Genomic DNA, 12509 nt, shown 5'->3' with positions numbered 1-12509 from the left:
CTGCTGGGAATAAGTGCTGTGTTCCCAATGCTGGTCATGGAGGGACTGGGCTGTTGCTTTCTTTTTACCTTTCCCACATTTCTTGGATAACTCAATTAATTTTCTTTTTACCTCTATTTGTTTTTAGCTCTGTGGGGCAGGAAACATCTTTCAGTGTGGGGCAGTGAAGTGCACAGAGTTCTGTCCCCCAGGCTCCTGGTTACAGTGCAATAAATGTGATGATGTTCTTTGTGTCCCACTGGCAGGGCAGCCCTGGGAGGAGAGGACCTCAGGGGGAACAGGGGGAGCCAGGACCCAAGGTGAGTCCTTAGGCTGGAGATTATCTCACTGCACCAAGCTGAGCCTAAGCAGAATCTTAACAACACATAGAGGAGGATGGGATCACTTATTATTAATTAAATGCTCAGTTGGGCTTTGGAGATTGAGATGATGAGCCTGATTGTGCTGAATTAATGCACTGTACATGCAATGTCCTCTGAGAGCAGCTGTGCTGCTACAGGGTCAGGCTTTGTGCTGCCAGATTCTCCTGACCAGACACACTGGTACTGTCCTGGGGCAGAGCAGCGTGAGGAGGGAGGCAGAGGGGGAAGCACAGCCCTGAGGTGGGCATGAGGAATGGCTGGGTCTGAGTCCCCCAGCCCTGGGGACTGTAGCAAAGCCTGGTGCACGTGTTCACAGCTCCATGGATCAGCACAAGGCAGAGCCAGAGCAGACCACTGGTCCCATTTTTTTGGGGTGATATCTGGGAAAGCAGCATAGCTGCAGGGGAGAGATTTGGGGGAAGGAATGAGAATGGACACAGATCTCAGAAATGGACTAAGGAAGGTTTCCCTTTGCTCTCTGACCACCTTGAATAACAGGAATAACTGCTTGGGAAGGTGAACTTTGCTCTGCAAAGCACCCTCTGCAGCTTTGCTGTCTGCTCTCATGAAAGATAGACCAAAATCTTGGACCTAAAAAATATAAAGGCAGCTGAGGTTACTGGAGATGCCCTCAGTGCCCCAATTTAATCTTGAATCCTGTAGATGGCTCATGCTGACCTAGACTTTGCAGTGAAGCCTGTGAGGAGAGCAGGCACCAACCACTTCCTCCCTTATGATTGTTTCCTTGTCTTTGCTTTCAGGGTGAGCCAGGCCCACCTGGACAAGTAGGACCAGCAGGTCCCAGTGGCCAACAAGGCTCTCCAGGCTCCCAAGGAATCACAGTTCAGGGCCCTGTGGTATGTGACCTCTTCCGTTGCCTTTTTATGCACTCGCTCTTCACAGCCAGAACTTGTCTCAGAAATGGGTGTCAGTGCTGTGATTTGTGTATTTACATCACCCTCACTAACAGCTGAGCAGCTGCAGAGGGAAAGATGACAATCAGTGGGGTTTATGCTGATGAGGCCCTGCACTTAATCATTTTGGCCAAAGCCTTCCTTTGTCCAGACTCTCCTTTTTGGGCTTTTATTTCAAGCAGCCCAGTGGGGGCCCTTCCAACTCAGGATAGTCTATGAATATTCAGGCATTTCTCTTTCCAGTGATCATCATTGCTTGGCAGGGAGTAGTGGCAAGGGCTGCCACATGTCTGGGATGGCAGAATCCCTGTGCACATGCTGTGGCTGTAAATTACCCTGGAACACTGCAGGGACAAGGATGTGGAGCAGCAGGATGCTCTTTGCCTTAAAGGGTTCTGACGCACACCCAACTGTGTGCTTCTGTTTTAATCCAAGGGGCCACCAGGAATTAAAGGAGAGAAAGGAGACACTGGAATCCCTGGCATGCAGGTAATGGTAAACACCACTCCTTCTACTTGTCCCAAAGATATGCCCTTTTTTTTTTTTTTTTTTTTTTTCCCTGGGTAACTACTTTAAGCAAGTCTGAAAAGTTGTTGCTCTTGTCTGCTTGGGAACTGTCTGTCATTTTGGAATGCCATCGTTTTCCCAAGGGAAACTGAGTCACTTGGTGTAAGAGAGATAGACCTATCTGGATATGATGGAATTCAAGCTGTGGTAACAGTCTTTGCTCTATGTAGTGAATAACTCTCTCTCTTCTTTGACCTTTCTCTTCTGTCCTCTGTTCCAAGATGAATTAGGGCAGTGATAATGAGCTGCTGACTTTACCCAGCATTTCTGATTTACAGGGCATGCCTGGTGTGCAGGGAGCTCCGGGCAGGGATGGACTTCAAGGTGCAAAGGTAAAACACCTCACCCCTGTGGTTTAATGCATGGGTGCCTAAAAATCTGCTAGGAGCATCCCAGCAGAGACCCAAAACAATCCAATGCATTCAGTGCAGAAGTGAATGATTTTTCACAAAGCCAGAGGGACTGGGGGGAAAAAAATGGGATCATTTCAGGTTTGGCCAAATTTGAGCAGATACCGCCCTTCTTGAGCAGATGCTTTTTTTACCCATCTTTAGCAAGCTCCTGTTAAAAGCAGCACATGGAAAAGCATCTCACTGCTGATGAGGTCTCTTAGAATCCTCTGGTTAGTAAATGACTGGATTTGGCTTTGCAGGGGGTGAGGGGACTAGAAGGCACAGCTGGGCCTCCAGGACCTCCTGGACCAAGGGTGAGTACTCCCTGTGAGTGGTGCACTCTGAAATCTGTTCCTCAGCAGAGTTTTGTGCTTTCACCTGGAAGTGTCAGGGCAAACCCCCTTCCCGAGGCGCCACGGGGAACATCTGGCACATCGTGCAGGTGCCCCCTTTGCTCAGTGTAAGAGGAAAATCCCTGGCTTCCTCTGGCAACTCGAGGGACTTCATCCCAGCAAGGAGATTCTTATTTGCTGTTTTCACTTTCCTGACACTACTGTTTTCCAACTGTTGGTTGAGTTGGAGGTGATTTGGCTTGTTAGACTGAAATCAGCAGGAGCTGGAGGACGCAGGCAGTGTGTAAGGTTTCCCCCCACATCACTGCCAGTATCTGCTGCCAGGGCTGGATGTAGATGGGTGTACTTGCACTCAGTCATGCCCAGGGTAGCAGAACTTTAAGATATGTTGATTCACAGCTCCTAATTGGAAGACACCACAGGAACACTTCATTTTACTTGGGAAATTGAACCAAATTTGGGTTTAGTTGATGGCTGGTGGACCTGATAAGTTACTGATTCTCACAGCTGAATCTCACAGCTGAGTCTCACTGCTGAATTATAAGGAATTTGGCAGTGCTTGTGCTAAGTTATTTATAGGAGCCAAGGTTGAATTAGGCTCATAACTTTGACTTGTTCATCCTGGGAATATGTGGAGCTGGCAGCACTGAGCCTCAGCTTTTTAAATATGAGGAAAGCACTGTCACCTTCAGAGAAGACTCTGAAAGCTGTTCTGGTGCTGCCTTGAAAACTTTTCTCATTTTCACTGTTCAGAAATTTGCTAATATCTACTGAATTCAAATGTAATAGCTGGAAAATTCTAAACCAAAGTATTTCTGCTAGCTGCTTTTGGCTTATTTTTTTCTTCCCTTTATGGCTCCAAAAGGCACAGACAGCTCACAAAGAGGGGATGACCACAGAAGGCACTTCCCACTCTCTAAGCTGCTGTTGGTGTTGTTAAGTATTAGAGGCCAGCACAGGTTTTAAAGGAAAAAGAAAACAACCATGTGGTTTTGGGAGGCTGAAGAAGAGGGTTGTGCTCTAGGCTATGTCTAAATCTGAATATATAATGAAAGATCAAAAGCCTGTAGGGTATAAACTACACTGCAGTTTGTTGGCAAAACTCAGCTTTGCTGGCTTGGCCATAATTGAGATGGTGATGGGAAATGATGTGAGCGTGACTCACACATGATGTGCTTTGAACAGTGGGCTCGTGGCTGGACAGGAACTTAAGGCTACTGTTCCCTTGCTTGAGTCCTCTAAACTCCCACTACAGGTGCCCCTGGAGCCCTTTATCAGAAAAAAACCAAACCAAAACAAAACAAAACAAAAAAAAAAAAAACCCCTGGATTTTAAATTTGTAATGTCTGCAGGGTTTCCAAGGAGCCACAGGCACCCGAGGCAGCAGTGGTGAGAAGGGACCTCCAGGTGATGTTGGGCCAACAGTAAGTTTCTGCTTTTGGGTCTCAAAGAAAGCCAAGACATGGAATAATTGAATGGGAATGAGCTGTTCCCATAGCAGCCCTGCCTCAGAGTCTGAAGAATGGTTTAAATTCACAGTCATCCTTCTTAAGGAGATGTCTGGGCATTCAAAGCCCAGGCTACTGATCTGTTGATAAAGCATTAAAAAAAAATCCCACCTCCCTTTGCCCTCTGCAGATTCACCTGCTACACAAAATTCAAACAGATTTCCAGTGTAAAATTCCAGAATAAAGCAAGAAAATCACTCCTGCGCTGGTGCAGCCAGCCTTGGGCTTGTAGGTGAAATCATATCTAAATGTCACAGGTATTTCTTCTCCTCAGATGATAAAAACCACCTGATCTGTTGGGAAATCTGTTCTAAGAGTGCATGTGAGAAATTTCTGCATCCCTTTTGATGGTGCTTATCCTGCTGCTCCAGTTACTGATTTATTACTCCTTTTCTTTAAAAAAAAAAGTGTTTGAGTATGAGTTCATACTTTCAAGTATGGACTTAAAACTCTTACAATCACTGCTACGAGGTCAAGGAACCAACAAGAGTGTGAGAAACAAATTTTGTGCTCCATGTCCCATTAATGTAACCCACACCCCCAGTGAATTTATTGATTTGTTTGTTTGTTTTCTGTTCTTCCTTCCCTTAGACTTCTTTATTTTTAATTTATTTTTTCCTATAGGGGCTGCCAGGTCCCAAAGGAGAAAGAGGAGAGAAGGTGAGTTTTTCTGGTGCTGGGTGACACTGTCAGTACATCACACCTTGAAAAGAGTGGGTGTGGTAACCTGAACTGCAACCTTTACTTACAATTCTGAGCCAAACCTCTCCAGTGTTGGTTGTACCTATTGCTTGCTGCCTTTCCTTTCACCTGCACAGGCTGGGCTGCTGGGGTGTAAATAATCCCACAGCAGTCAGGAGCTCCTTAGTATCACTTGTAGTAATGAAGCAGAAATGTCAAATGCAAATCCATTCTTTGCTGAGAAGGGAAAAAACCAAACCCACTTGGCTCCACTTTGTTCTGGTTTAATGTGTTGCACAAGGGGGACTCATTTGTCATAATCATTGTCCCTGGCCCAGCACAGGCCTTGGCAGTCAGGACATCCACACGACCTTGGAAGGTTATTTCGATGGGAAAAAAGTTTTTCAAGTTTTTCTCATCCTGACTTCTAGTTAAATCAAAATGCCATGACTTTCTAGGAGTCATTGCCAAGACTGACTTATGCAAATTTGTCTTCAGACAGGGATGAGGTGCTTTTGTCTCAAGTTAATTCCTCAGAATTATATTTTTAAGAGCATTTTCTTTCCAATCCCACCAGTTTTTCCTTTTCTAGACTTTTTTTTATACTGGAACTTTCTGTTTCCCTCTCCTTTGGGTGTTGATCACAGCAGTTTTTTAAGCCTGGATTATCTGCACTGTGATCCAGCAGGAGATGTATGTTTTATAAACAGTTCTGGAAGCAGGTGCATTAGGTATGAATTTTCACAGTCAGTGTTTATTTTTAAGCAGGTTCTTGCATTTTAATCTCTTTTCCCTACTTTACTAAAATTTTCTGAAGGGCCCATCATATATGATTTATTCAAAACACAGTAAGAATCAATATTCATGGAAGATGGAGTCAAAGATAGGAAGTTGTAATATCTGATCATACTAAATGTTTTACATATCACAGAACACTGAGTTATAGACTTAGCATCTTTTCTGATAAAATGTGAGGGTGAAATTTGCTCTCCCTTTTTTTTGGTAATTATTTAGATTCGGTCTGGGCCTTTTGATGTGCAGAAGAAAAGCAATTATTGATGTTTCCAATTTCAATTTTCTGGTTTCAGAGCTTCATGATAAATAAATAGAGCTGCATTTCACAGTAATTAATATCTCTGGAAATCAAGCTGAGAAAATGAATGGGGTGAAAGCTATCATGCATTATGAGATAGATCCTTTCTAAAAGATATTAATACTTCATTTTTTTTCTTAATTTTTTTTTAATGCTTCATTTTAGGGGGAACCACAGTCCTTGGCCACAATTTACCAGCTCGTTAGCCAGGCTTGTGAGCGGATGATTCAGAGTGAGTAAAACCAACCCAGCTCCTGATTCTGTTCATGTGGTGATGACACAAGGGGGAATGGCTTTAAGCTGAAGGATTGGATCTATATTAGATATGGAATTGTTCCCTGTGAGGGTGCTGAGGCCGTGGCACAGGGTGCCCTGAGAAGCTGTGGCTGCCCCCATCCCTGGAGGTGTTCAAAGCCAGGCTGGATGGGGCTTGGAACACCCTGGGACAGTGGAAGGTGTCCCTGCCCATGGCAGGGGGTGGAACAGGATGAGCTTTAAGGTCCCTTCCAACCCAAACCAGCCTGTGATTCTATGATCCTATGATCTCCAGAAGTGGAAAACCAGAGGAGAGACAGCCTGAAGCTGTAGTGATCCCAGCAGCTCCACCACCCTGTGCCCTTCTGAGCACCATGACCAGCAAATGTCCCATCTCAGGCTCTAAGCACTACTTTGGCTTTATTGGGTGGCATTAGCATAGAAAAGATCTGCGAAATATTTATTTGCAAAACTCTTTGGTGTATTGCAAAGCCTCCTTTATTTCTTAAATGTTTCTTATATTTCATTTAAGAAATTTCCATTTCTTAAATGGAAAACATGAAACTAATTTGAGAGAAATTATTCTTTCAGCAATATGTGCTGATTCCTCCCGAGACGAGGCAGTTTTGTTAAGCTCCTGTGCTGTGATGTGCAGAGAGAAGCAGTGCCTTGTCCAAGGTCAGGCAGCAAAGTCATCACTCAGCTGCCCATCTTCATCTTCTGCCTTTCTCAGTTTGGACTGACAGCTTTTTAGCACTAGTTGATCATTCTAAGTACCTTTTTAGACAAAATCCTTTGATTTTTATCTCTCTTCTGAATTTCCCAGCCAAGGAAACGTTTGTTTTCTCTCTTCCCTTCTCAGCTCATGTGTTGAAATTTGATTCATTCATACATGAACATGCAAGGAAGCCAGTTCCCATTTGGGAGGAAAGGTTAAAACCAGGAGAGCCAGGACCACCAGGTCCTCCAGGCCCACCTGGGAACAGTGGAGAAAGAGGAGAAAATGGCACCCCTGGACAGCCAGGCAAAGATGGGTATCCAGGAGAGAGAGGTATGGACAGAAGTGTTCATATGCATTTTTCACTGCATCTTTGATACTTTGACTAAACATCTTAGTGCCTCAGGCAGTACTGTATAGATAATCCATGATATTATCTCATTTCATTGCTGTTTTCCTTTTGGATTTCTCCATTCTAGGAAGAGACACCCAAATTATAAATCTCAACAAGTAGGGAGAAACCAGATGCATCCCACTCTATTTTCAAGCTCTGAATGGAAGGAAAGGCCAGATTAGCACCATTTGTAGGTTTGGAGGGATGGAGAGTTTAATTTTAGAGGTCAGGAGGCTTTTTCTACAGAAAAGCAGTCATTTGGGTGAAGACAGGGTGGTGGAACAGATCAGCTTTGGGCAGAAATGAGGAGCATTGGAAAACACTGATGGAAGGCATGAGGCGGCTGAATCAATCTTCAAGGGGAAGTAAGTTTCTGGAGCAGTAGTTTCACAGTGAAAGACTCAGTCATAACTAAAGAAATAGATTAATATAATCTCAGAAATGGCCTCAGTTATTGCACGTGAATGGGTGAAAAGTGGGAAGATGTTTTGCTTGGATTCGCAGATGAGGTTTGTCAGTGGCTCACGTAATTGTCTATCAAAATAAAAAGAAAAACACTGGTTTCAGCAGTCCTAACACCTCAGAGTAACTGGAAATGTTCTGTTTAACTCCTTCCTCCTGCAGTAGTCAGTCTTAGCTGATATCTGCAGAGCTTATCAAAATGTCACTTCAGAGAGAAGGGAGTAACAACAGATTTTTCCAGCCTGTCAAGCAGGAAAGAGCAGAAGATGGATCTCAGTGAAAAACCACCTGAAGGACATGGCTGATCAAAATATTTTCATCTTAAAACAATGAAAAAAATCGTATTTTGTCAAAATGTACCTGTTTTCTCTGAGAGGTACTAGTTTCATAAGTAATTTAACAGGCAAACATCAATCCTGGCTAACCAGCACCTGGTCAAAGAGACAGTTCAGCTTTGTGATTTGTTTGATCCAGGTGAAGAGTTCAGAGGTGGACCTGACCCTCAGGCTGGTGCAGTAACATTATTGCTATGAATTTCTCTGTAAAAGTGTTCATTCCCACCCCTATTGGGTTGCAAATCAGTGCTGCTTGGATCAAAGAAATCAGTGCCCTGTTGGTCACAGCAAGAGTAGGTGCCCAGACTGAATGAAAGCAAATGGATGTTTCTCAGTGTTACCAAGGGCTGTGACTCCACTTTGACACATGGGGAGACTGCAAGAGCCTCAGTTTAGGGTGAAATTCAACATACAGTGAAGCAACACTTATCTTTTATCTGTGAATAGGTGCCCCAGGGCCCAAAGGAGAGAAAGGGATGGCTGGAGCCAGTGAGGAAGGGAGCCAAGGACCCAGAGGCAGAACAGGTAGAGTGACCCCAACTTCTGTCTATTGATCCAGCAAGGCCTTGTGATGCTACTCTCAGATTCAAAGCATCACCCAGCTGAAGGACCTGTGTGGTGGGGTTGGACTCACCTTCCCACCACAGCCCTGTGGGCAGCATCCTCGATGGTTGCTCTCTGCTAAAATGCAAGAGATTACTCTGGGCAGCTTCATCCCTCCCATTCCCAGGGGATGATGTGTTTTGAGGACATGAGGCACATCCAGGGAGTTTAAGTTTTGCTGCCTTTTTGCATGCAAGACCAGATGCTCAGGGGATAGAAGCTGTGAAAATTCAGCTCGTGGAACATAAGGGTTTGTGGATAATCTGTGAGGATTTGGTGTACTCCTCCATCCTGATCCCTGCTACCTGGGACCTGTGGGAAGTTTGCCACTGGCATAACAAACCAGGCACTGTCAAAAGAGTGTGGTCAAACACATTCTTCTTCATTTAATTGTCTATAGTTGAAATGTAAAGATGCAAAACCGAATGGCTCTGGGATGGATCCTGGGGTTAAGGTGATTCTCTGCATTAACATGTAGGTGGATTTGGGGTTCTCATAACCAGGCTCCATTTTTAGCCAAGCTGGGCACCCTTGAGGTCAAGAATACTGGGATTCAGGTACTGGGATTCAGAACAGGTTTTCCAACAGGCAGGTCCTGTTTATCCACCAAAATGAGGAAGCTATGCTCAGAAAATTACCTGCCATGTAGGATGGAGGAAAATACAGAAGAGGTATTACACTGCTAAAGCACATGTGCTACAGCTTACAGTGCTTCTCCTTCTGCAGGCCCACCAGGAGAAGTTGTGCAGGGGAAACCAGGTCCCAAGGGTTTCCCTGGGAATGCTGGTCCTCCAGGTGTCCCTGGTGTCAGAGGGCAGCCTGGGCAGCCTGGGCATCCGGGGGGCTGTGATATCTCTGGATGTTACGAGGCTGATAGAAGAGGTAAGTCCTGACTATGTCAGTGCAAAAGTGATGATTTTATGGCTGGTCTCTGGTTACTTCTCCTGAGCCAGGCAGAGACCTCTGTTCATCCTTCAGGCACCAGGAGTCCTGCAAAGCCTCCTCTGCAGAGCAGTCAGGGTGATTCCCGTGCAACCCACATGGATAAAAGCCATTTCCATGGGCTGTTCCTCAGCTATCCTTCATGGATTAACACATAACTGCACTAGTCAAGCAGGTGGGGAGTGATCATGGGGGATCAGTTCTTCATGTCACCAGCAACGTTTTCATGGGGGATGGAGGGAGGGACAATTCCTCATTTCCTACATTTACATTTCATGGAGGCTCAGTGTGACAAAGATCTGGCTGGTGAAGAAATTCACTGGCATGGAACAAAAGGTTTACAAGGGAAAGGAATTCATTCTGTGCCATTCCTTCTCACACCCTGACACTGATTTATTCATTTGCTCAGTGGCCTCATCCTTTCCACACACAGATTTTGTCCCCTGATGGCTGGGGCGGAGGCAGCTGAAGACATTGCTTTTCCCTGGAAATCTCTGGAAGAAAACTCCACAACTCCAAAAGAGACAGCAACCCAAATAGCAGATGTGTTATGTTTTTTTAATGCCCCATCATTTCTGTGCGGACAAGTCAATCAAACTCCACAGCCACAGCCTGTGTCTGGCTGAGCCGTCTGTCTGCACAACTGTAGTGCTCAAACTGACATCCCACAGCAAGACAAAGGCACAGCTGGACACTCAGGCTGGCAGACTTGTAAGAAAAAGAAATACTGTATTGAAATGCTCAGAAATAACAGATAATTTCTGCCCATTTGTCTGCTTGTGGTTTCTTTTTGTCAGTTGTTCTGTGTCCCAGCACAGAGAGAAGCAGCACCTCATAACCAAAGAAGCAAATCCATTGGGGCATAGCTGCATTTTCTGTTGGCTGCCAAGGTAACAAAGTCTAGCACCATCTTGGCTGCTTCTGCTTTTGGCAGAATGCTGATGGTTTCCTTGCAGGGGTGTTTTGTACACAAACATTGCAGCCAGAGATCACCTCACTGTGATGTGACAAACCACTGTTCAGCTCCCCTGGGGCTTGGTAACTCAGGCAAAGCCTTACATGAGTCACAACCCTGTGCTGAGAGGAGCTGGAGATTAACCTGCTGCTTTTTCCATGTTTTCCTCCTGCAGGCTGAGTAGCTACTTTGCATTTTATCAGGTGGAATATTGAACAGCTCTGAGTCCGGCTTTTACCCATATGACATGGAGGTAATTGTTGTGTTACACCCCTTTCCTTGCCATCAGCTGGGATGTGTCTGCAACAAACCATGCAGATACTGATAAACATGTTCCTCCTTCTTTACAATCACTGCTTCGGGCTGTGCTGGATCATTGCCTGTAACCTGCCCCTGCTTCAGAAAAAAACCTTCCTGAACTCTGATTTAAACCCTAAGCCTAAAGCAGAGCGGCACAAAAAGTATCAGTACAGATTTTTCAGAGCTGTTAAAAGGTAAAGGGAGCATCATGCACATTCCTCCACATTTATTCTGGATGTATAATTTCTGCAGTTACATACAGGCTGGCAGCCTGGGTGCTCATACAGCCAACCTTTGAAATCTTAGCAGCAAATACATCACACTTAGAGAGTAGATTGTCACATCAATACCAAGGAGAAAGAGGTTTATCTTAAGAGAACTGACTTTTTTAGACAAGGAGTCCAAATATTATTTCTTCTTGTCATTAAGGAAAAATCCTATGGAGTTAAGAAATTCTGCTAAAGGAATATTGGAACATGTCAGACTTGTGTGGGAGCCAACCTACAACAAAAGTCAGATAAAATATGGTTAGTGCATCCTGTAAGTATTTAAAGTCGTCCTTGGCTTTATGTGTTCATTCTCTAGAAACTCCCAAGAATTAATATTTTCAGTATGACATGCATTCCCTTTGGAAAATGTAGGAAAATGCATAGAAATACCACTCTGATAGAAGTAACATTTCTGTTCACTGTGGAGCTCTCCAGAGTTGCCTTGACATATAAAGTGGAAACCTTTCAGCTCAGATGAAGGGTTGTTGCAGACAAAGCTCCAGTCAGAAGAAAAAGGAGAGGTCAGAGGAGCTGAAGGTTGCAGCACAGCAGGAGTGCTGTGTTTAGAAGAGACAGCTGCATAGGAACACCCTGCACAGGTGTTGGGAGTTGTTTCTGTTTATATGGGTCAAAGAGATTTGGAACTGTGCTTTCCAGATTCCTTGGGGAGAAAAAAAAAAAAAAAACAAAAACAAAAACCAAAGCCAAACCTACAGTAAGTTGGTTCAGAATGGTTCTGAATTTAGCACTGAGTATAAACTCCACAGCTGTGATAATGGGCCACTGAAAGCAGTGGGCAGCAAAGGCAAGGAGGCAAAAGGGGTGCCTGCACAGCAGAACAGAGAATTCCTGCCATGAAATGCTCACAAAGTGGGGAAGGTGAGCAGTGCAATGAGGAACATCTGCAGTTGCAGGTTATTCTGCTTCCTTTCTGACTTAAACCAGTGCAGCCAAATTCCCAGTTCTGAACTTGCTGTTCTGCCTGTTCAAATTAATAACCACAGGTGACTTGAGACAGAGCTCCTTTATGTTTCTTTATCAACTGTTTTTGAAATTTGCTCACATCCCCTCTCTGCCTGTCTTGGGATTTGATCTATTTTGGTGGAATTTCTAGTGACATTTGCTTTTGTCTGGTTATTTCAGATACAACAGCAACAGTCAGATTTTAACAATATTGGGTCCCAGCAGGGCTATTGATTAGGAGAGAGACAACCTGCACAAACAACTTGTCCATTTATCTTCCTAAACTTTGTCCCATGAGTGGTTTTATTTACTTGAAGTCAAAGATATTTAGCCCATGTAGTGTCACAAAGCTTGTGCCAGTGCTTTGTAACCCAGTTCCTCAAGCCAAGGAGCTTTTCTGCTGCGAAATTTTAGGCACTGAGAGTTTGACCCACCTGGTGTAG

At 44.6% G+C, this 12509-nt stretch overlaps 1 protein-coding gene across 1 annotated transcript in view; it reads left to right on the top strand.

Annotated features, from left to right (window-relative positions):
* The window catches only part of COL20A1 (collagen type XX alpha 1 chain), a 50887-nt gene extending 40540 nt beyond the window's left edge, over positions 1 to 10347 (top strand). The window contains exons 29-40 of the mRNA XM_053958485.1: positions 246 to 299; positions 1124 to 1219; positions 1712 to 1765; positions 2122 to 2175; positions 2496 to 2549; positions 3941 to 4012; positions 4721 to 4756; positions 6036 to 6102; positions 6988 to 7176; positions 8482 to 8559; positions 9364 to 9519; positions 10013 to 10347. Coding sequence (XP_053814460.1) covers positions 246 to 299; positions 1124 to 1219; positions 1712 to 1765; positions 2122 to 2175; positions 2496 to 2549; positions 3941 to 4012; positions 4721 to 4756; positions 6036 to 6102; positions 6988 to 7176; positions 8482 to 8559; positions 9364 to 9519; positions 10013 to 10026 — 924 coding nt within the window. The 3' untranslated portion in view covers positions 10027 to 10347. The remainder of the gene's footprint in view (positions 1 to 245; positions 300 to 1123; positions 1220 to 1711; positions 1766 to 2121; positions 2176 to 2495; positions 2550 to 3940; positions 4013 to 4720; positions 4757 to 6035; positions 6103 to 6987; positions 7177 to 8481; positions 8560 to 9363; positions 9520 to 10012) is intronic.
* Positions 10348 to 12509: the final 2162 nt, after the last annotated feature.

Source organism: Vidua chalybeata, chromosome 17 (genome assembly GCF_026979565.1).
Source record: "Vidua chalybeata isolate OUT-0048 chromosome 17, bVidCha1 merged haplotype, whole genome shotgun sequence".
NCBI classification, from domain to species: domain Eukaryota; kingdom Metazoa; phylum Chordata; class Aves; order Passeriformes; family Viduidae; genus Vidua; species Vidua chalybeata.
The sequence above is the reverse complement of the archived record's forward strand: the minus strand, read 5'-3'. Positions and strand labels throughout refer to the sequence as shown.